Source organism: Girardinichthys multiradiatus, chromosome 14, assembly GCF_021462225.1.
Source record: "Girardinichthys multiradiatus isolate DD_20200921_A chromosome 14, DD_fGirMul_XY1, whole genome shotgun sequence".
NCBI lineage: Eukaryota > Metazoa > Chordata > Actinopteri > Cyprinodontiformes > Goodeidae > Girardinichthys > Girardinichthys multiradiatus.
In genome coordinates, this window is record NC_061807.1 from 7,466,128 (window position 1) to 7,491,450 (window position 25,323).

At 41.8% G+C, this 25,323-nt stretch overlaps 1 protein-coding gene across 1 annotated transcript; it reads right to left on the minus strand.

The window, feature by feature from the left end:
• Window positions 1-10,028: 10,028 nt before the first annotated feature.
• LOC124880590 (gastrula zinc finger protein XlCGF8.2DB-like) lies at window positions 10,029-11,067 on the minus strand (the record flags this gene model as incomplete). Its single annotated transcript, XM_047385858.1, has 1 exon — window positions 10,029-11,067. A coding segment is annotated over exon 1 (924 nt), but the record flags the coding sequence as incomplete, so codon positions are not given.
• Between the last annotated feature and the right edge of the window lie 14,256 nt (window positions 11,068-25,323).

Consider the following 25,323-nt stretch of genomic DNA (forward strand, 5'->3'; position numbering starts at 1 on the left):
CTAAAGATGATAAAACATTATTATCTCTCTTACCCTGGTTAGGTGTGGGCAAATTAATGCTGCGCGTGGAAACTTTAAGTTATCAATTTGGATTGTTTCTAAATAACTCCATAATAGTAGAAGAGGGTCAAAACACAGAAATGAGTGCTATGCGAGCCATGATAATTCAGAACCGCATGGCTTTGGAAATTCTAACAGCATCAACGGGGGGCGTTTGTGTTCTATTGAATAACACCTGTTGCACATATATCCCAGATAATATACACTCTGCAAACATAACGGGAGCATTAAACAACCTACGGAATCTGCAAAATGTCATGGCACATGACCACCCAGATCCTAACTCTTCTTGGTTAGATTGGATGCTCACAGGGGGATGGATAAATCTGTTTAAGGTTGTCTTAGTTGCAGTAATAGCATGCATGGGCCTTCTGTGTCTCCTGTCAATATGTATTATCCCATGTTGCAAATGCATGGTACAAAGAATAGTAACTCAGTCAGTCACTGTAGCATATGCAACACTGAACCAGGTAGAAATGCACGAAAATGAAGGGGACGATTATGATGACATGTTGTAAATAAATCACATCGAAAGCCTGAGTGTACTCATACATTGTATTTCATAAAATGACCTTACAGCAGAAAATCGAAAGAAGTTGTTGCTTAAGTGAAATGAGAAAAAGTACAATGATGACATAAACGGCAGATTTTTAAATTCCTTTATTATGTTTCACTGTTTTCATTAAGTATTATTCTTTTATTTTTATGATTTCAAGTATTATTCTTTTATTTTTATGATTTCAAGTATTAATCAACATTTAACTTTTAATGGTTGCCGAGGGCGGCGGGACCGTACGAGTATTTCCCACAAAATATAATCTGTTTAACGTCCGTGGGTTTCTGCTTATACAGAGTATTTTTCTTATTCGTTTTTATATTAAATGTTTTTACTTGTGATAAAAGGAGGGACTGTTGGATGGGTGCAAAAACGTGTTATCACTCATGTAAAAACTTTGTGTTGCAAGGCACCTGCACTATGCCTTCCTCCCTGTGTGTGTGAATTATTGTTATCTCTGTGTGAACCAGCCTCCTTTCTGTCTCACACACATACACCCTGTCTGAACTGTCTGTTGAATTGTGTATATAAATAAAGTGATAGGGTGTCAAAACTTTGTAGTTTCACTGCAAAGTGGGCTACCCTTGCTGCAAGTAACTCTAACTGTATCGTTCTTACCTCTGAGTTGACTAAATAATACCTAACAAACACAAAGAGATCTGAGGGGGTGGTCTGGTTATTCTTGCGTTTGCTTGCCTGAAAAGACCAGCGGCCATTTGCTGTGGTTTTTGACCCCCACACTGCACTAAAGAGAGGTTCTCTCGCAGCTATTTCAACATCGGAAGGACACATTCTCATCCTTTTTGCTGGTCGATGAGAGCTTTCATCTTCATCCTCCCTTTCGTACACTGAGACTGATTCAGGGTTATTGTTAAGGTGCGGGATTGCCAACCGTAACACAGCCCAGTCGTTGGGGGTGAGAGTACACAGAGCCAATGAGCTATTAAATACCTCGTCTTGATCCAATTGATACAGGCAGAGCTCTCCTATTTCGTACATGAAAATATACCCCCAGCTACCGCTCAGTCCATATGGTTCCAAAGACCACTCTTCCTGCAGAGTGTCGAACGGAGGCCTTTGTACCTTGCATAGGTAATATGTTGATTTCTTCGGGGCATCCAATTCACGGCACGTATGCCTGTAGACGGTTACTGGGGTTTCACACAGAAGAGATGTACGTCTTAGCTGACCTGAGGCCTGTTTTTCATCCATTGTTGTTGGTGAAGTTGAATCATCATCTGCAGAGTATGTTACGATAGGAATTCCGATAGGTATCTCAGACGAGAAAATAGATGATGTAGATGGTTGTTCATCATCTATCATCTTGGCACACCTTGCTTTTTTCCCTGGTTTGATGAAAAACTCTCTTAACTCTAACCATTGTTCAACAAACGTTCTTTTCCAGCGAATGCTGCAGGTAAATTGTTGCGTTTTCCGCTAGTATTTAAAACAAACACTAAGGAACGCCCCCCTCTGCTTTTTTTTTTTTTATTCGTTGATTCTAGATTCGTCCCCCTAATGACGAAATCCTATCAGCGCGCATAGTTACGTCCCTTGGCCACACCCCCCCCCCGAGACACCTCAGCAACAGCACAGACGTGTTAATTCGATAAACAGGGAATGGGAATTGTCAGACAATGCTCGACACTTTGGGTCAGGAAGGAGCACGGTCGTATTAATTACTTTTGACTACAGTTGGTGTGAAAACGTTGTCTGAGACAATACACAAGATGTCTGCCTTCATTCAACAAACAGTGGATGTGGATTGTCAGGCAATGGTCGAGGCTTTGACCCAGGAAGGAGCACGGTCGTCTTAATTACTTTGACTGCAGTCAGTGTGAAAACTTTGTTTGAGACAATACACAAGATGTCTGCCTTAATTCAATAAACAGTGACTGAGGATTTTATAACCTTTATTTTTTATTTTTTCAGTTCATTTACTTCTCTGTTTTAGATCAACTCTACAAGTTACTGGTGCAGATTAGATTACTCAAACATTTGAGCAGAGGAAGAAAGGTTCTGTCTCTACTTTTTGTCTCCTTGTTAAAATTATCATCCATTTTACCAAATGGAGTCTCTCATGATTCCAAACAAAGTCTTTTAGCTGTAGAATCCATTTCTAATTTGGAAACAGCATAATGAGCACTCATAACTATAACAGAGGAAGAAAGGTTCTGTATCTACTTTTTGTCTTCCTTGTTTTTTAGATGTAAAAACATCTAAATAACCCATGTTAAAACAAAATGAATTTACAATTCTGTCAGGTTCTCTCTTTTTATCAGAATTTCGTGTGATGTGCCTGCATTAACCTGAGTGACCTTTTAAAGTGGATAAACTACATGTTTTGTTTTTAGATGTAAAAAAACATCTAAAAACATACAATTAGAAAGATTTGCTTCCTTGTAATGACAACATCCGGCTAATGACAACATCCGGTTAATGACAACATCCGGCTAATGACAACATCCGATTAATGATGATATCCGGTTACGTCACAGGAAGGCCCAGCCACCGGAAGTCCCGCCCTAGGATGTCCCAGCCACCAGAAGTCCCGCCCACCTGACAAAATTTTCACACCTCGCTTGATTGAAGGATGTACATTTAGTCTCTACTGTGTGTAAATGTTGATCGGGGCTCTGCTTCACTGACTAACCTCAGTGACAGAGTCATTCAAATGCTGAATGCCTTTGAATAAAACTTATAAAGACAAAGTCTGGATTTTCTCTTTTAATGAGTTAATTTCTCTCCCACTTTGATAAGAAAATTCCACTACAGACCACAATAAGTTATTAGTATGATGTAGGACCTCCTTTTGCAGCCAATACAGTGTCAATTTATCTTGGGAATGACATATACAAGTCCTGCACAGTGGTCAGAAGGATTTTAAGCCATTCTTCTTGCAGGATAGTGGGCAGGTCACTACGTGATACTGGTGGAGGAAAACGTTTCCTGACTTGCTCCTCCAAAACACCCCCAAAGTGGCTCAATAATATTTAGATCTGGTGACTGTGCAGGCCATGGGAGATGTTCAACTTTACTTTCATGTTCATCAAACCAATCTTTCACCAGTCTTGCTGTGTGTATTGGTGCATTGTCATTCTGATACATGGCACCGCCTTCAGGATACAATGTTTGAACCATTGGATGCACATGGTCCTCAAGAATGGTTCGGTAGTCCATGGCGCCCATCTAGCACAAGTATTGGGCCAAGGGAATGCCATGATATGGCAGCCCAAACATCACTGATCCACCCCTATGCTTCACTCTGGGCATGCAACAGTCTGGGTGGTACGCTTCTTTGGGGCTTCCCCACACCGTAACTCTCCCGGATGTGGGGAAAACAGCAAAGGTGGACTCATCAGAGAACAATACATGTTTCACATTATCCACAGCCCAAGATTTGCGCTCCTTGCACCATTGAAACCAACGTTTGGCATTGGCATGAGTGACCAAAGGTTTGGCTATAGCAGCCCAGCCGTGTATATTGACCCTATGGAGCTCCCGACGGACAGTTCTGGTGGAAACAGGAGAGTTGAGGTGCACATTTAATTCTGCCGTGATTTGGGCAGCCGTGCTTTTATGTGTTTTGGATACATTCTGGGTTAGCACCCGAACATCCCTTTCAGACAGCTTCCTCTTGCGTCCACAGTTTATCCTGTTGGATGTGGTTTGTCCTTCTTGGTGGTATGCTGACATTACCCTGGATACCGTGGCTCTTGATACATCACAAAGACTTGCTGTCTTGGTCACAGATGCGCCAACAAGAAGTGCACCGACAATTTGTCCTCTTTTGAACTCTGGTATGTCACCCATAATGTTGTGTGCATTTCAATATTTTGAGCAAAACTGTGCTCTTACCCTGCTAATTGAACCATCACACTCTGCTCTTACTGGTGCAATGTGCAATCAATAAAGACTGACTACAAGGCTGGTCCAATTTAGCCATGAAACCTCTCACACTAAAATGACAGGTGTTTCAGTTTCATTGTCCAACCCCTGTATGTCTCTGGACCAACTTTCATTTATATAAAAGCAGATTCCGCCTCCTCGCTTCTTCCCCGATAGCTCCACACTGCGATCCGCTCTGAGCTGCTGGAAGTCTGGCGACAGAAGTTTGTGGTCCAGGATGTTTTCGCTCAGCAATGTCTCGGTGAAGCAGAGAATGGCTGATCCGCGGAGATCCGTGTTTTTACCGGTGAGGAGAAGCAGCTCGTCAATCTTGTTGCTTAGAGAGCCGACATTTGCCAGATGGATTAAAGGCAGTGGTGTACGAAGTCCCCTTTGGCTGAGCTTTACCAGCGCGCCAGCACGCTTTCCCCTCCGGCGCTTTTGGCGCAGTATCCCGTAGAGTGCCTCAGCTCTGCTTGCCAGAAGCTCAGTGAACCTTGGATCGATGAAAGATGGTGAAAAAATCCCAAGAGAGGACTGTCTGATGTTGAGAAGTTCCTCTCTACTGAATGAGACCGCAGTATTGTGGCTCGAAAAACATATAAACACACAAAATACACAAACAAAGAGAGAGTGAAGCTCCGAGGTGGCCATCGTCGGCGCCATCTTGGTTAACGTTTGTTCAACAAACAAATGTTAACTTCTGTGAATGTGGGAAATTGTGGAATAAATTGCATGAACGGTTAAAGGAGTGTTCAACTATTTAATCAATTCAAATATCTTCATAAATAGAAATTATAACTTCCTATGTGCTAAACCAGGAAAAGCTGAAAACCAGAAAATTATAGACAGATAGCATTAACATCAAATATTTGTAAAATAATGGAAAGAATGATTAGTAATTAACATATTATTTAAATATTAATGGGTATATATCTTGATATCAAAATGGTTTTTGAAAAGGAAAAAGCACAAATGACTCGGCATTATGCTTAGAATATGAAATTAGGAGAACACAAATAAACAAAGAAAATGTAGTAGCTTTATTTTTTGACATAGAAAAAGCATATGACATGATGTGGGTTGAAGGATTATGAAGTAAAATGAGTCAGTCAGTCAGTCATTTTCCACCGCTTATTCCATAGTGGGTCGCGGGGGAGCTGGTGCAGTAAAATGAGTATTAATGGAAAAATGTTTAAATGGATCAAAACATGTTTTATCAAATAGAACAATACAAGTAAGAATTGGTCAAGAATTGTCATGTAAATATATAGTAAATAATGGTACTCCTCAAGGAAGTATAAGTCCGTTACTGTTTTCTATAATGATAAATGTATTTAAAAATATTGGTAAGTACATATAGAAAAAAATCATAGATAAATGCAAAAAAATATTAAACATTATGAGATGTATGGCTGGTATTGATTGGGGAGCAGATCGAACAGCATTAAAAAGAATTTATATAGGATTAATTAGATCAAATATTGATTATGGAAGTATAATTTATGGATCAGCAGCAAACACACATCTTATAAAATTATGGCATTGATGGAAAAGAAAAAGGATCCAAAATGTACTTCAGATTCAAGTTTAATACAAGTAAATAGAAACAATTACTATCAATATGTTCAGATTTACACAGACGCATCAAAAACAGATGAAAAAACAGGAGTAGCATTTATAATACCAGAATTTAAAATAAAAGTAGGAAAAAGAATCACAAATTGATTATCAATATATTCAGGAGAATTATTAACAATATTTTTAGCAGTGCAGTGGGTGGAGGATATAAAACCGTTAAAAACAATTTGTTCAGACTCAAGTTCAGCATTATTAAGTTTAAAACATAATCAGAGGGTAGACCAGACATTTTGTTGGAAATAAAACATACTTTATTCAGAATACAAAGGATGGGATTAATATTAGTGTTTTTATGGGTACCAGCACATGTAGGAGATTGCAGACAAAGAAGGAAACACAGAACCACATTAATATTAGTAGGTCAGAGGTGAGAAATATCATTAAGCAGAAAATCAAGAAAGAGTGGCAGAAAAAGTAGGATGAAGAAAGGAAAGGAAGATGGTTTTATAGAATCAACAAGATAGTAGAAGAAGTAAGAACTGGAAGAAGGAGCAGAAAAGAGGAAAGGTTAATTACAAGATTAAGATTTGGACATAAAGGACTTCATTCTACATTGTTTAAGATAAAGAAACATAATACAGGAAAATGTGATCATTATGGAGAGGAGGAAACAGAACATGTAACATTGAAGTGTCAGAAATATGAACAAGAACAATTTTGAGGAGAGAATTTGTAGGTATTAAAGACCATTTTAATTTGACAGATACATTGCAAAGAAGTTTAGGTAGCAGACATTTTCAAATCATAGTTAGATTTTTCTAAAAAACTAAATTAATAAATAGAATTTGATTATTGTAACATAAATAAGTAAATTTAAAACCATGAAGAACCACACTCCATACCAGTCGGTGGCGGTAATGCACACCTCAAAGTTATTTGCCAACCGCCAAAAAATAATACCAGAAGAAGAACCAATCAGGAAAAACAGGAGTCACAAAAAGAGGCTGTATAGTAAAGGAGAATAAAACCACGAAACATTAAATTTACATTTAAACAAACTGTGTAGTTATCAACAAAGCATACTCAGATTAATTAAATGAGAGGTGCAGCATAGTCAGATGACAGAATCAATGTTAACGCTTGTTGAGCAGATGATAAACTGTGCAATATAATATAAAACAAATAAAACAATCTCCTTCATTCAGTGAAGGAGTAGTGAATGTAACCGCCATGTATGCAGTGAATGATGCCTGGAAACCCAGAAATATATCAATAGATAATGATTGAAGTCTCAAAATGTGATACCAACTAAATTACTGCTTTCACTGATTCCTGCAGTTCTGTGAAATTCTTCTTTCATTATTCTTGTGTGTCTGTGTGTTAGTGAGTGGTGGAGGCTCCCATCTAGAATCACAGTTAAACTTGAACTAAACCTAAGCTATGTATGACTGATGACATAAACCACAATTACACTTTTTTTACACAGAATTAAACCCTGGTGTCCTGTGTGGCAGGTAGGGACACGCAACACTCTGCTAAGGACAACCTGACTTCACTGAATGTTTGCAGTTGACACCATGGACACCTCAGCTGTACAGTAACAGTTTAAGAACAACAGCAACATTCATGACAGCATGACAAACAGTTGCTTTTGAATGATTTTCTGCATCACCTATGTTATACAAAAAAGCTGCTGTTGGCATAAAAACGACGTGCAGTCGTGTCATAGGAGCAATTTCCATTGACTGTAGAACCACTTTCTCTTTCAATGTTTTTTAGGTTTATAACAATTTCCATTGTACGTAGATTCTCACTAAAGGCATCAAAACTGAATGAAAACATGGATTTATTTATGTAGCAAATGCAAAATTGTAAAATAACTTTAAGTATGTTTTCAATTTAATTTAGTTTATTTATATAGCGCCAATTCACAGCACATGTCGTCTCAAGGCACTTCACAAAGTCAGGTACCTACAGGGGTTGGACAATGAAACTGAAACACCTGTCATTTTAGTGTGGGAGGTTTCATGGCTAAATTGGACCAGCCTGGTAGCCAGTCTTCATTGATTGCACATTGCACCAGTAAGAGCAGAGTGTGAAGGTTCAATTAGCAGGGTAAGAGCACAATTTTGCTCAAAATATTGAAATGCACACAACATTATGGGTGACATACCAGAGTTCAAAAGAGGACACATTGTTGGTGCACGTCTTGCTGGCGCATCTGTGACCAAGACAGCAAGTCTTTGTGATGTATCAAGAGCCACGGTATCCGGGGTTATGTCAGCATACCACCAAGAAGGATGAACCACATCCAACAGGATTAACTGTGGACGCAAGAGGAAGCTGTCTGAAAGGGATGTTCGGGTGCTAACCCAGATTGTATCCAAAAAACATAAAACCATGGCTGCCCAAATCACGGCAGAATTAAATGTGCACCTCAACTCTCCTGTTTCCACCAGAACTGTCCGTCGGGAGCTCCACAGGGTCAATATACACGGCCGGGCTGCTATAGCCAAACCTTTGGTCACTCATGCCAATGCCAAGCGTCGGTTTCAATGGTGCAAGGAGCGCCAATCTTGGGCTGAGGACAATATGAAACATCTATTGTTCTCTGATGAGTCCACCTTTACCGTTTTCTCCACATCTGGGAGAGTTACGGTGTGGAGAAGCCCCAAAGAAGCATTACCACCCAGACTGTTGCATGCCCAGAGTGAAGCATGGGGGTGGATCAGTGATGGTTTGGGCTGCCATATCATGGCATTCCCTTGGCCCAATACTTGTGCTAGATGGGCACGTCACTGCCAAAGACTACCGAACCATTCTTGAGGACCATGTGCATCCAATGGTTCAAACATTGTATCCTGAAGGCGGTGCCGTGTATCAGGATGACAATGCACCAATACACACAGCAAGACTGGTGAAAGATTGGTTTGATGAACATGAAAGTGAAGTTGAACATCTCCCATGGCCTGCACAGTCACCAGATCTAAATATTATTGAGCCACTTTGGGGTGTTTTGGAGGAGCGAGTCAGGAAACGTTTTCCTCCACCAGTATCACGTAGTGACCTGGCCACTATCCTGCAAGAAGAATGGCTTAAAATCCCTATGACCACTGTGCAGGACTTGTATATGTCATTCCCAAGACGAATTGATGCTGTATTGGCTGCAAAAGGAGGCCCTACACCATACTAATAAATTATTGTGGTCTAAAACCAGGTGTTTCAGTTTCATTGTCCAACCCCTGTACATTCCAATTAATCCTAACCATTGAACAGTTCAGTCAGATTCAGTTATTTATTCAAATTGGATAAAAGTTTTTTCTGTCTAAGGAAACCCAGCAGATTGCATCCAGTCAGTGACTTGCAGCATTCACTCCTCCTGGATGAGCATGTAGAGACAGTGGACAGTCACTGGCGTTTTTATGTGTTCCTTCAAAGTCTTGTTGCCTTTAGTGAGAATCTACAATGTAAATAGTCATGAAAATAATGAAACCCATGAACTGAGAAAGTGTATCTAAAACTTTTGACTGGTAGTGTGATATAAACTTTATTGAATATATCAAAACAACATCCAGCCGTTTGTATTGTAACATCTCAGATGTTTCAAACATTTCTTCAACATGAAAACCATTAACTACGCAGTTTTAGTTTTCTTAATAAGGCACAAATTTAACGCACAAAATGCATCCATTAGCAGGCGTGTTAACGGTGCTGAATGCAGGAGTTGTAGCCATATATCTGAGGCTGACCAAAACTGTGCAAATTGTCCACTGGCCTTGCACTTCACATCCCAAATTTTACAACGACCGTAATCTGTTAGAGCCTTCAAACCTTAGCCATTTTCCTCTCTAGTGTGGATTCTCATGTGTCTGTTTAAATTTGATTTATGGCTAAATCTTTGTTCACATAGATCACAACAGAAAGGTTTCTGTCCAGTGTGGATTCTCATGTGTTTGTTCAAACCTCCTTTTTGGCTAAATCTTTGTCCACATAGATCACAACAGAAAGGTTTCTGTCCAGTGTGGATTCTCATGTGTTTGTTTAAACTTCCTTTTTGGGTAAATCTTTCTCCACATTGATCACAACAGAAAGGCTTCTGACCAGTGTGGATTCTCATGTGTTTGTTCAAACCTCCTTTTTGGCTAAATCTTTGTCCACATAGATCACAACAGAAAGGTTTCTGTCCAGTGTGGATTCTCATGTGTTTGTTTAAACTTCCTTTTTGGGTAAATCTTTCTCCACATTGATCACAAAAGAAAGGCTTCTGACCAGTGTGGATTCTCATGTGTGTGTTTAAATGTCCTTTTTCGGTAAATCTTTTTCCACATAGATCACAACAAAATGGTTTCTGTCCAGTGTGGATTCTCATGTGTTTGTTTAAATCTATGTTTTGGGTAAATCTTTTTCCACATAGATCACAACAAAACGGTTTCTGTCCAGTGTGGATTCTCACATGTGTGTTTAAACCTAGTTTTCTGGTAAATCTTTTTCCACATAGATCACAACAGAAAGGTTTCTGTCCAGTGTGGATTCTCGTGTGTGAGTTTAAATGTCCTTTTTGGTTAAATATTTTTCCACATAGATCACAACAAAACGGTTTCTGTCCAGTGTGGATTCTCATGTGTCTGTTTAAATGTCCTTTTTCAGTAAATCTGTGTCCACATACATCACAACAGAAGGGTTTCTGTCCAGTGTGGATTCTCATGTGTTTGTTTAAAGTGCCTTTTCCAATAAAGGTTTTACCACAGTCTTCACAGCTAAACTTCACTCCTGTCTGGACTTTCTTTGGCGATTCCACATTTTTCTTCTCAGTGAAACAGTTCTTCCTATCCAGTGAGCTTAAAGATCCTATTTCTGAATTTTTCATGTCTTTCTGAAGAAAGCCATGGTGAACAAATTGTTCAGCAAACTCAGGGAAGCTAAAAGGTTTGTTAATGTTTCCATCATCGGCCTTTTCATCCTTCTCAGTGTCTTCAATTTCTGAGGAAATGGAACCATCTCCATGATCTTGTATCCTGATGGATTCTTCTCCTCCATCGATGTCTTCTGGAAGCGCTCTGCCTTTAATTTGGTCTTGATAAAGCTGTGAGAGCAGAGTGGACTGTTCATCATCCTCACTCTTTATGGGAGTAGCAGTGACTGGAAACCTGATGGCATCAATCTCCTCCTTCCCATTGAGCTGGTCTCCCCCCAGACTGGTGTAGACCTCCTCCTGTTCCTTCTTTATGTGGTGGGGCTTTGGGTCATGTAGGCCAGCACAAGGTCTGTGCTTTACAGGAGCTGCTTCTTTAACCATGAGCATCTGCTTAACATCTGCAGGAAACACTGAAACACATCATGCATATTAGAAAGTTTTTTAACTTCAGCCTGGACTGAGTGACTTTTTAATAAAGATATATTTAGGTACTTTGGTTACATTAAATTCTTTGATTTAATTACCATTTATTCTTATCCTTTTATTTTGCATTGTTGCTTCTTATGTCTTTTGATTTATGTCACAATCTGTACACTTATTCTCAACAACCATATACTGAAACCATTTTAGTCTTTTTTGTCTCCATCTCGCTCGTCTACGATTGTTTACAGTGTGCCGCATAATTAACCTTTTTAACTAGTTTCTATGTGGAATAATCAGGTTTTAAAGCAGGTATAATAAGCAATGAACATGTCAACTTTTTCTCAGTTTAAATATAAATTTAAAAAACAATGACATAGAATTCACACCAGATTTTGGCAACTATCAAATACTCCTCATGTAATAAGAAATTAAAGCCAATTATTCCACAAAGAAAGTTAAGGGTAAAAACTTGGAATGACACAGAGAATAAGGATTTAACCCATGAAGAAATGTTTGTCTGAAGGTGTATAAAAAGCCAAACAACCATATTAAATCTGTCAGCATTGAGAAAGCATGTTTTATATGTTCAAATCAATAAATAAATTACAGACCTATATCCAATCTTCCATTCTTATCTAAAATTCTTGAGAAAATAGTTACTAATCAAATGTGTGAGCATTTATACAGCAATGACCTGTTTGAAGAATTTCAGTCAGGCTTCAGAGATCATCATAGCACTGAAACAGCTCTGCTGAAAGTCACTAATGATATTCTTATGGCCTCAGATAATGGACTAGTGTCTGTTCTGGTTCTGTTAGAAAGTCGATCATAATATTCTCTTAAAAAGGCTGGAATATGCTGTAGGGATCAGGGGAACAGCGCTAGGCTGGTTTAAATCTTATTTGTCTGACAGATTCTAGTTTGTTCATTTAAATGATAAATCATCTTTAAACTCCAGGGTTAATTGTGGAGTACCACAGGGTTCAGTACTTGGGCCAATTCTATTTACTATATATATGCTTTCAATAGGTCAAATTATCAGGCAGCATAGGATAACATATTCCTGTTATGCTGATGATACTCAGCTTTACTTATCTATGAATCTTGATGAGCCCAACCAGTTAGATAGACTACAAGCATGTCTTGAAGACATAAAAATTTGGATGATTTTAAATTTTCTGCTTCTAAATCTAGAAAAGACGGAAGTTGTTGTCTTTAGACCGGAGTCTTTAAAAAAGAAACTGCTTAGTCAATCACTTAACCTGGATGGCATTAAATTGTAATAAAGTAAAAAACCTTGGTGTTATTTTCGACCAGGACATGTCATTTAAATCCCATATTAAACAGGTTTCTAGAACTTCCTTCTTTCATTGCCAAAATTAGAAATACCCTACTCACGAGTGATGCTGAAAAACTAGTCCATGCATTTGTTACTTCAAGGCTGGAGTATTGTAAACCTTCAGCTGATTCAAAATGCTGCAGCAAGAGTTCTGATGAAAATTTAAAAGAGAGATCATATTTCTCCTATTTTAGCTTCCCTTCATTGGCTCCCTGTTAAATCCAGAATAGAATTTAAAATTCTCCTCCTCACATATAAAGCCCTTAATGATCTAGCTCCATCATACATCAGAGATCTGATTGGTCCATGTGTTCCTAATAGAGCACTTCGTTCTCAGACTGCAGGTTTACTGGTGGTTCATAGAGTCTCTAGAAGTAGAATGGGAGGCAGATCCTTTAGTTATCAGGCTCCTCTCCTGTGGAACCAGCTCCCGGTTTTGGTCCGTGAGGCGGACACCCTGTCTACTTTTAAGGCTAGGCTTAAAACTTTCCTTTTTGATAAAGCTTATACTTAAGGTGTGTTCACATCAAACGTGATTTCTGCAAATTTTTCGCCTCATTTGTGTGCTTTTGCCCGCTTCACATTCCGCGTGAACTCCGCGTTGGCATTCGGCAACAAGCGGCAACGCTTCGCCGCGTCATCAAATAGGAGGAGCTTCCATCTGCTGCTTGCTGGTTTCAACTGAACATGCTGGACATGGATTTCACGGATAATCACGGTGTTTTACCTGTGGAGAGCCGAAAAACGCCGCCGACATCAATGTCCCTGGGTCCACCAGATTCTTCAGGGACAGGAACAGTTCGGAGAGTACCACCACCTCCTCCAGGAGCTGCGTCTGGATGACGGTCGATTTCAGCAGTACTTCCATGTATCCAGGACCCAGTTCGAAGATCTGCTGCCCCGCGTTGGGAAATGAATCGGCCTCCGGGACGCCAACTACCGTCGACCGCAGTGAAGCCAGCCTGAAGCCGGACACCAGACACTTAAGCTCCACGGAGCCAGCGGCATCCAACCCACGGCCGATCCGAGTCAGGCACCCAAATTTCGGCTGGCTGCTCTCTGTTGCTCCCTGTTCTGACGCACGGTGGTTCACTAAGGACCGTCAATAAGTTTCCGAACCAAACAATCGTGGAAAATCTGAGTGCCTGAATCGGATCAACCGTGAGCTAGATGCCACTAACTCCGCGGAGCTTGAACATCCAACTTCAAACTAACTTCACCGCGGTTTACCGGCACTGTATCCCAGCTGCTGAACGCCTGTCCATCTGTCTTCGGTGAGTAAATACATCTCAGCTCAGTAAAAAAAAACTGCCGTTTTTTAATTTCCACATCTCCTAAATTTAAGATATTTGTGCCTAAACATAACCAGGCCAGGTCCTTTCTGTACTTGTCTCAGTAAAAGTAATTAGTTGAATCATACAACTCTGGCTTGCCGCACACCGTCACTATGATCTGGTCCTCCATCATTGACAACTGCTTCTTCTCCGCTGCGGTCTTTCACCCTACGTCACAGCCACATCCAGTCCCTGATTGGTTGACGCGACGCGAATTTAGAAAAAAGTTCAGATTTTTCAACTCGTCCATCGCGCCGCTCCGCTCCCGCTTTGCTTGCCGCGCCCTCCACACCGTATATCATGCAGCCCTATTAATTAGTTTCTAAACAAACTTGTATCGGTGTCGAAGGACAACAAACCACTCAAAATGGCGGACGTGGGTCGTTCCCACCGAGTAACGAAGCGTTTACCGTTTTAAGTCTATGGTGAACATTTGGACTTTAAGAAGCTAATCCATTAGTCACCTAAAATGTTCCTAAATTGTAACTGACATGAAAACATACAAACCTAATCTGTGCAGCAGAACTTTAGGGTTGAAATCAGCCTCCAGGATGTTGAGACGCTGCTGATCTTCTTTGTCCTCTTTAGCTGTTTGGGAAATCTCTCCCACTGCTGCACTCTGCCACCGTTTGAGCTGCTGTCTCCACATCTTTGTTGTTAGCTTCTCTTCAAAAGATCCTTTAACAGTTACTGAGTAGTTATAACTCGGCTTCGATCCAAACTCTAGAGATGGAACATTTGAAGCAAAGCTTCGAGGAGTTTACAGAGTAAAAAGGTTCAATGCTTGTAAATGCAGTAAACCACGTGACCGATGACAAACGATGCCTCTTCTTCTTCTTCTTATAATGGCGGTTGGCAAACAACTGAAGGTGGCATTACCGTCACCAACTGGTAAGGAGTGTGAACCACATGACATTTATACATACTTATACATACCCCTTCATACACTAAATCCTATTATACAACTAACACTGTTTAAAAAAATTAAATATAGCCTGATATCCTCTGTGTTCTGAATCTTTTGCAATAAATCAACAATGTCTAATTTCATTTTCATATTACTAAGATTCCTAACCAACTTCTTCCTCTGGACCTGATATTTCCTACAATGTAAAATAATATGTTCTATTGTCTTATCTTCCTCGCACTCACATTTCCCTGTTTGATCTTTTCCTTTTATAAATAAGGTTCTATTCTAAGACGTGATATAATTGTCTCTTCTCTCCTGTTTCTTTCTGTTTTTCTCATTTCTCCAATTCTCCTTTGTATTTTACAAAACCAGCATCCTTTCCTTTCTTCTTCCTATAACCTCTGCCACCTCTCTTCCATTTTTTGTTTTATTATACCCTTTACTTCTTTTACACTAAACCTAACATTAATGTCAACCATTATCCTATTGGCACTCTTCTTAGCCATATTATCCACCATTTCATTCCCCTCAACCCCGTGACGTGCTGGAACCCATATAAAATAAACTTTAAGCCCCATCATAATGATTCTATAAAGTGTTTGTTGTATTTCAATTAATATATCTGGTAAACTATCTGATTGACTATGTTGCAAACTGGCCAATGATGAACTAGAGTCTGAGCAAATGATTGATTTTAATAGTCTAACCTCTTCCACCCACTGAACTGCTAGAAGTTAAGCAAGCATTTCTCCTGTATAAACCGATACTCCATCACGTACCCTTTTTCCTACTTTAATATTAAATTGTGGTACTAAAAAAGCTATTCCTATCGTATTTGGAGTATTTTTTTTGTATCAGTACAAATACAGGGGTTGGACAATGAAACTGAAACAGCTGTCATTTTAGTGTGGGAGGTTTCATGGCTAAATTGGACCAGCCTGGTAGCCAGTCTTCATTGATTGCACATTGCACCAGTAAGAGCAGAGTGTGAAGGTTCAATTAGCAGGGTAAGAGCACAGTTTTGCTCAAAATATTGAAATGCACACAACATTATGGGTGACATACCAGAGTTCAAAAGAAGACAAATTGTTGGTGCACGTCTTGCTGGCGCATCTGTGACCAAGACAGCAAGTCTTTGTGATGTATCAAGAGCCACGGTATCCGGGGTTATGTCAGCATACCACCAAGAAGGATGAACCACATCCAACAGGATTAACTGTGGACGCAAGAGGAAGCTGTCTGAAAGGGATGTTCGGGTGCTAACCCAGATTGTATCCAAAAAACATAAAACCACGGCTGCCCAAATCACGGCAGAATTAAATGTGCACCTCAACTCTCCTGTTTCCACCAGAACTGTCCGTCGGGAGCTCCACAGGGTCAATAAACACGGCCGGGCTGCTATATCCAAACCTTTGGTCACTCATGCCAATGCCAAACGTCAGTTTCAATGGTGCAAGGAGCATAAATCTTGGGCTGTGGACAATGTGAAACATGTATTGCTCTCTGATGAGTCCACTTTTACTGTTTTTCAATTCAATTCAATTCAGTTTTATTTATATAGCGCCAATTCACAACACATGTTGTCTCAAGGCACTTCACAACAGTCAGGTACATACATTCCAATTAATCCTAACCATTGAACAGTGCAGTCGGAGTTAGCTTTTTATTCAAAAGTTTTTCTATCTAAGGAAACCCAGCAGATTATGTCCAGTCATTGACTTGCAGCATTCACTCCTCCTGGATGAGCATGTAGAGACAGTGGACAGTCACTGGCATTGACTTTGCAGCAATCCCTCATACTGAGCATGCATGTAGCGACAGTGGAGAGGAAAAACTCCCTTTTAACAGAAAGAAACCTCCAGCAAAACCAGAACCAGGATCAGTGTGAGCGGCCATCTGCCAAGACCGACTGGGGGTTTGAGAGAACAGAGCAGAGACACAAAGAGAACAAAGAAGCACTGATCCAGGAGTACTTTCTATGGGAAGGAAAAGTAAATGTTAATGGATGTAGCTCCTTTAGTCGTTTCACCTAGAAAGAAAGAACAGATCAACTCTGAGCCAGTTTTCAAGGTTAGAGTCTGAAAGAGAGCACATAGAGTTTGTTACAGTTAAGCTCAGTCAATCGCCATGTCTAGGACAGAGAAAGGGTTAAACACTAAAAGAAAGGGCCATGTGGATCATCGGTAGAAGGTGAGCATTAAGTTGTTGCCAGCAGAAGCTCGGACGATGTCCCTCTCCAGAAAGGTGTCACAGGTAGACACAGAGCCAGGCCTGGTGTAGCCTCTAGGAAGAGAAAAGAGAACAAAGTTAAAAGATGAAATAACAGCAAATAATGCAAAATTGGAGAGTAGTGTGAGAATGTAGCAAAGAGGGTGAAAGTGGTCATTATGTCCTCCAGCAGCCTAAGCCTATAGCAGCATAACTACTCAGATAGTTTCAGTTCAGATTATTTAGTTAAACGGCGCTTATTTGCAACATTGTCGTCTCAAGGTAACCCACAAAGGGTCCCACTGATGGCCATTGTTATACTAAAAACCACAAGGATTGGGATATCTCCCTCTGTCAGACTGATTATAACCATTGGAAAAGAGAAGGGGTCATACAGGTAGCAGAAATGGAGGGTGTGTTTGCACCTCAACCATAACTGAGCTGGGTTAGGCTAAACCTGACTCCCCCATACTCCATCCAACAGGGGGGAAGAAGACAAAGGTAAAAATAAGGAAGATAGCTCAGGATAACCTAAGCCACTCTAGCTATAAGCTTTATCAAAAAGGAAAGTTTTAAGCCTAACCTTAAAAGTAGACAGGGTGTCTGCCTCACGGACTAAAACTGGGTGCTGGTTCCACAGGAGAGGATCCTGATAACTAAAGGATCTGCCATCCATTCTACTTCTAGAGACTCTAGGAACCACCAGTAAACCTGCTGTCTGAGAACGAAATGCTCTGTTAGGAACATATGGAACAATTACAGGGGTTGGACGATGAAACTGAAACAGCTGTCATTTTAGTGTGGGAGGTTTCATGGCTAAATTGGACCAGCCTGGTAGCCAGTCCTCATTGATTGCACATTGCACCAGTAAGGGCACAGTCTGAAGGTTCAATTAGCAGGGTGTTGGACCACTTGTTGTTGAATATTGGACTACTTGCACAGACATCAGGCCTCCTGATGCTTGTGGCCATTTTGTATCCCGGACAGTCCGCGCCTCCATATCCCGTCGAGCATCACAACTGTTATGACGGGGTGTCTCAAGTCTGACGTCACAAGACGCTATATAGGAAGGCAGACATTTTAAAACTCGCTTTCCAGCTGGCAATCTTGACAGGGTCGCCACGCAACTGGAGCGTCCTTGGAAGTAACAGAAATCCCACGTGGAGTTTCCAGTTATTTTCTCTCTCTCGTTGGCCAACGAACAATTCATAACTGAGGTTTTTGGACTAAGAAGGCCAGGAATTTCACTTTGCCGATCGAAGACGTGAGTTAACACGTAACTAAAACACGGAGTTCGAGGAAACGAACCGCCATCGTGTTTCATCCCTAGTCGACTGCTGATGGTCAGATCCTATTTTTGTTCCTTTTCGTCAAAAAGACCAAAGGACGGGACTGACCGCTCTCTTGGAGTGTAACTGCGGACGCGCAACAACACTTCAAACCCCCATTTTTTCCTCTCACTCGCTGACCAGAAGAAACTTCACCCATCTTTTATTTAATCTTTTATTTCTTTATTAGAAGGCCTGGGCAGGGTCAGAGGTGTAGAAGCGATCAGAATCGCTGGTTAGGATCTCCTGTGTTCTGAATAATATGTGCATGTAACCTTGCTTATTGAAACTTTGATGTGTTATTTTGATATCGGGATCCGCTGCGGTCCTAGAGCTGCTTGTGTTTACTATCTGAGAGTCAACGCAGGTGCGTTGTAAGACTGGACTGTTAAAACGACCTCATGGTAAAATTCTCCATTTCCCCTTTGTCTTCAATCTCACTGTGCTAGCTTGCCGCCAAAAGTTAGAATCCTTTGTGCTCAGGAGTTGGGGGGATGTTTTATGATCAGAAGATCATTGAGGACAGTCGGAGCTGCGCTCCAACCCCCCACCACTCGCCACCACACCACTTTTCATATTCTCATTTTCCTTCTTCTGTTTTGCCATAAACTGCTGGTTGATTCAATACATACCCACTGCCGTTTGTTGAATTTTGCTTATTTAGATGTGTTACCCCTGTGTTTGTAGAATTTTGCATGTTGAGTAGGTGAAAATTAATAAATATTCACATAGATAAAGAGAGAGCGTTTTGTGCTCATTGTGTGCGAAAGTGATTCGTCAGTCAAAATAAGGTTAACGTTCCACACGTTTCAGCAGAAATGGTCGATTAAACAGTGACATCTCCGGCAATAGTTATTAATTATTACGGAGTATTTAACGGTTGTAATTGTCAAAGGCGTTGAGCCAAAATTACAACACCAGAAACATCTCTGGTCCCGATTCATAAATGAGGATTTTGGTTAGGAAGTGTATTTTGTCAGGTTATGATTTCTAATTATAATTATTGATCAAGATTAATCAATCAATAATCATAAACCCAACATATGGCGTCCCTGGGTGGGCCTTAAAAAGACAGACATCAAATCACTATTGCACAGAATGAACAGTTGTGATCTCTGTTAAGTAGACGTGTATTGTGAGACTTTTGAGTTTCGCACAGAACATTTGTGAATTAGGGGATATTTTGACTAGGTTGTGCTCAGTTCTACTACAAAGGATAATATTATCTTTCAGAGGTGTTTGTTGTGAATGCAAGGTGAAAGTTGGTTTAACTTGTGGAAATGTTAAAGTTAATTTCCAGTCGCCAGCCTGCTGCTGCAGCTGTAAAAACCAGCGCTGATAAGCAGCAGACCTGCCCCCAGTGTCCGCTGGGCGTAATTACAGTTGTGACCAACATTCTCCCAGTCAGTTAGAAACACCTACATCTGGTGGCCATTTAATAGATTACAGATTGCAGCTGGATTTCCCAAACCGCAGACCTGCACTCAGTACCATCTGGTGGTCACTAGTGCGAATTGTATTTCCTACTTTGATTTTTTGTTTATTAAATCACTCAGTTCATAAACACAGGCAGATAATTCCATCACCTATGATCAAAAGGGCATAATTTAAAGTTGAAAGTTGGAGTTACAGATCATTCATTACCACTTTTGGATAAAATTTAAGCATTTTTGCTGGGTTTTTATTGTGTGAAGCATGTTTTGATCTGACTCAGAAAACTAACTTGGTTGTCTAACAGGAAGGTAGGTGATTCATATTAGAGAACACTAACATTTATTTTAAGCTAAAAACAGCATTGAATGTTTTAGTTTCGTTTTCCCATTTTTTAAATTTTATTTTGAATTTGGTTTTGGGTTATTTCAAAATTCTTTCCCTTCTTCCCCTTTTTGTGTGTTTGCTTGATTAACCCCATTAAAGCATAGACTTGGGTAAGCCACAGTTTGAACGGTCAAACCTGTGTGCCAATTTTAAGCAAACCCATACACCTGGAAGATACAGGTATGAATCAGACAGCGAGCTGAATAGCTTAGCCTGTTGTGTGCAGCTAATTAAGTTTATCAATCGTTAATCACTGAATAGCTTAGCCTGTTGTGTGCAGCTAATTAAGTTTAGCAATCCTTAATCACTGAATAGCTTAGCCTGTTGTGTCCGGCTAATTAATTTTAGCAATCCTTTAACAGCTGAATAGCTTAGCTTGTTGCATTGCTGCTAATTTCTTTTAGTGGTGGTTCATAAATAAACAGTTTGTGTGTTTGCATTGTGCATTTTGGGCCAAAGATAGAGGGAACATCCCAGACTGCAGCTGGAGATGTGTGTATGGTGGAGGACCCCATAGGAATGAAGGCACAAGAGGTGATTGGGTCATTGATTCTGTTGTCCCCCGAGGAGCGTAAAGGCCTCAATGAGTATGGCATTGAGATATGTGAAGCCAGGATTCAGGAGTTGCTCCAAGTCATTAAAAACCCACTGAAGGACAGACGGGTCTCAGATGTGTTAGGGCAGCTCACTCTGTTATATCAGCGAAGGTTAATGTTGGAAGTTGACCAGCGCGTTAAACTGCAGTTCGAGCTGAATGATACTTTGCAGACAGTGGATGTCCTTAGAGGTGAAATAGCAGAAGTTGGAAATAGATTGGAAGCAATAGAGGGTAGCCATGCCACCCTGGAAGAATGGGGGAACGAACCGAAACCCACCTCACAGGTTGAAACCTTTGGAGGTGAGCCACACCTGCGAAACCCTGAGAGAACCTGCAGGTCAGATCTGGAGGATGTAGAAGTTGCTCTCCAGAGATTACCTTTCCAGGCTCATAGGGTTCCCCATACATCCACCGAGGTAAGAACAGGTGTAAGTAGTCAGAATAGGTTCAGTGGTGCAGTGCCCCACCCCACTGCAATCAGCAGCCATGAACGGTACCTAGCTGGGGACCCAGCAGGTGTAAATAGTTCACGGTTCAGATGCGAGCAGCCGTCAAACGTGATTCGCAGTACGGTCCTCTACAATCCCTCACCTCCGCCAAGGCGACCGGAGTGCCGCCCTGGGATTCAGGTGGTTCCTACCGCCCTCAACCGCTGCCCAGGACCCGAGTCCGGGAAGCACAGGGCTCATAGTTATACCGGGAGCAGCCTCCACTGCCTCCTCCGAGGATGAGGCGTGATGCACCGATACCCCCTGAGTGCAGCCGGAGTGAACTCTCCGATGATGACTCAGATGGGCCGGGACCAATCCCTGAGAGTGGATTGCGCACCCGCAAAGACCCTGGCCAAAGACATAGAGCGTTTCGACCCTAATAAGGCAGAATCAAACATTGATGATTACCTAAGGGAAGTGGAACGCTGTCTTCTAGATTTGTACTGCCCATCAGCACGGGAAAAACTGAAGCTCATCTGGAAGACAACGTCCAGGAGCGTCCATGTTTTCATGGAGAGCCTGACACCCGCAGTCCGAGACCGTTATTCAACCCTTTGCGAAGCTTTAAGGGAGGAATATTCTGTGTACACGGACCGGGCCTCCACCACACTTGGTGCTTTCACAATCCAGCAAAAGAAAAGCGAAGCACCCAGGGAGTATTACCAGCGCTTGAGAGCCGTTTACTTCCAAGGACGCAATGCGCCAGGCATTGAGGAGGAACATGCTTTTAAATCCCTGTTCCTCCACAACCTTCATGAAAGTGTGTGATACGATGTTACTATGTATTGCAGAACCAAGACCATGAGCATGCAAGAGATCCGCAAATATGCTCAGATGGCGTGGGAAACACGTGCTCACCCAACCAAGGGATCGGAGAGCGAGGCTAGAGTTTTACAGGTCCAGACTGAAAGAACCAGCCTTGCGTTAGAAGGTCAGGAAATGCCTTCAACCAGAACCCATGTGAAGAACAGGTTCAGGGAACAACGTAGGTTTGGTCAGCTGGACTGGGGGGGTGGTACTGAATACCAACCACAGTCAAAGTTGCCGGACCACTTCCGGTCGAACAGACGACCTGACCATCACGTGAAGCCTAAAGGTAAACTTGATGGAAAAGGGTGGAACCGACACGCAGAAGGGATTATGGGGTAAGAGAAGGAGGAGGCCTTGCATAAGATGGTGACGGAAGTGGTGCGTCAGGCCACCACGCCCCCGCAACCCTTGAAACAGGAAGCCGACCCTCCAGTTAAACCAGACCCAAACTTCCCATCAGCATGACTAGGCGTGGACCCAGTCTCCACAGCCATCATAGTCTACCTGATCGGATGGGGAGACAAACCTAGGAAACTCCAAGAACCCCTTGGGACCTCTCCAGGAGAAACACCACAAACCATTGCTCCAAGGTTCTTAGGTAAACTGAACCATAATGAACATATAGGTTACCTATACTATCTCACCAGTAGAGGAGGACATGTCAAACTGAGGTTCCATTTTAAAACAGGATCAGAGATCAGCCTGATGTTCTGAGTCTCGTTTGAGGAGGTGAGTAGAGCCATGCTCTCCCTCAGTAAACCACATCAGGCTGAAGTTCGTGATGTAAGTATCACCAGCCGCACCCAAAACCGATCATGCATCACTAATTGGGTGGAGCTGGACATCACACTCGAAGACATGGCTCTGGTGCACCCCATCTATATGTGCACATTAAACAAAGACCTTTTTCTTGGTGGCCAGGACCTGCTGGACAGGCTGGCCCCACTCATTGACTGCCACCAGGACCAACTCTGGGTCCAGGCGGAGGTGCAAAACCCACTGGGTTTAAGCAGCAAACCAGTCTTTGTGGCCAACCAGATCACCAGCTTAGAGGAGCCCGAAGAACCTCTCAGGCCCTCATCAGAGCCGGTCATGTGCACCTCTGAGACACAAGTGCACCCAGCCATCCAGGAAACTCCTGCCAGATGCAGTCATGCATTGCTTGGCTCTTTAAAGAACCCAGGTGTGGACACTTACAACCCCAAAGTGGTGGAAGGTGTACACCTGGAAACCATGATCATACCAGAAGTGCTACTAGCATTCTGGCTGGGACATCCATCAACCATTAGAGAGCTGTATGACCGTTTGTGCCAAAAAGACCCCATTGTAACAGAGGCACAACACAGCCACACACTTCTTTTAGTAGACGGGCTCCGCCCTCTCCTCAAGACAGCCAGTGTGCAGATTGGCATCAAACAGCTCTCCCATGCTGTGGACATTGTTCCAACAGACCAAAGGGGGGTCATGTTATTCGACGCCCATTACTCTCCTGTAAGGTACCGTAGGAGCTACAAAGCCACACTCCACGCCCTCCAACAGATGGCGCACTGGCCTCCAAGGTCTCACGACACCCAGGTCTACATCAAAGGATGTTTAACCTGCCGCCAGTTTCAGCCATCCCAGCCAACCAGTCAACCTCCGCTTCAGCGAAGGGGGGTTACATTACCTTGGTTCCACCTTCAGACCAACTGGGTCGAACCAGCTCCAAAATTAACAGGAGGTAACAAATTCCTCCTAACTGTGACATGCAACTTCATCAAGTGGGTTGGATGCTTGTCAGAAAAGGTTGACACCATCATCCCAGCTGCTGCACTTTGGCTGAACCAGATGAAGTCCTACATCGAACTCTCCTCCCCAAGAACAGAGCTTGTCTCAATGTCCGGGAAAGGAGAGACTAGTGCGTAGGACTAGTTAAATAGGTGCATGTTTCATGAACTCACACTAACATGCACTAATCACTAACAACTTTCTTCAACAGAAACAGTTAAACATGTAACTACCTTCTAGGACACAGTATTAAACTGTAAGTTGGCACGATCGTTTTCCATAACACTCTGCATGCACAGCAGACCTCACAAAAGTGTTTAAGAATGATGTAATGGACACACCCATGCTGCCAGAGATTTCATGCAAAATCCTGTTAAAGGAGGTTGGTTCATCTGTAGACAGTCCCACCTAGGCACAGATACCCACCGGCCCAGTTCTGCTGAACTTAGTAGAGAAATCCTAAGTCCACCTCAGCAGACACCTTGCAACCTCCACAAACACACCTGGCTTATAGCCTAAGTACTGCAATTCATTTATTCTTTTTCTCCCTCTTTCCACATCTAGATAGAACTAATGGTTTAAACCTAAACCTGTTTTAACCATTCGTTTTTTTTTTTAGATTACACACCGCATACAGGCAGGTAAGCGTTTACAGGTCAGGATTGGTTCCCTCACATTCATTCCCCCACGGTTCATAGCACCGCCTTTGCCAATGACACAGCCAGGGTCCAGTGCCTAATAGAAGTTGGACGAATAAGCTATGAACCATGATTTTTTTTTATTTTTTTTTTTTATATACATATATATGTACGATATCTTTTATTGTTTCATTTTGTCTCAGGGTTACCAAAGCTGATGACCAAGGAATGTAATGATGACATGAATGTATTGTCCTGTATTTTCTTATTGAACAACGTAGAAAGGTATGAGTTTAGTCAGAGTTTAGTCCAGCCCAGGCTGACCTCTACTCTGCCCAGGCACAGGTTTTGAGGAACACGGAGACAGTTTGTTTTGTTATGCTTCGCCACGGATCACTGATTGTTCAGCAAAGGACAGAATAGTCCCAGTAGCTTCAAAGACTGGGATTCATCTCACCCTTTGAACCTAGGGGGGAATGTTGGACCACTTGTTGCTGAATATTGGACTACTTGCATAGACACCAGGCCTCCTGATGCTTGCGGCCATTTTGTATCCCGGACAGTCCGCGCCTCCATATCCCGTCGAGCATCACAACTGTTATGACGGGGCATCTCAAGTCTGACGTCACAAGACGCTATATAGGAAGGCGGACATTTTA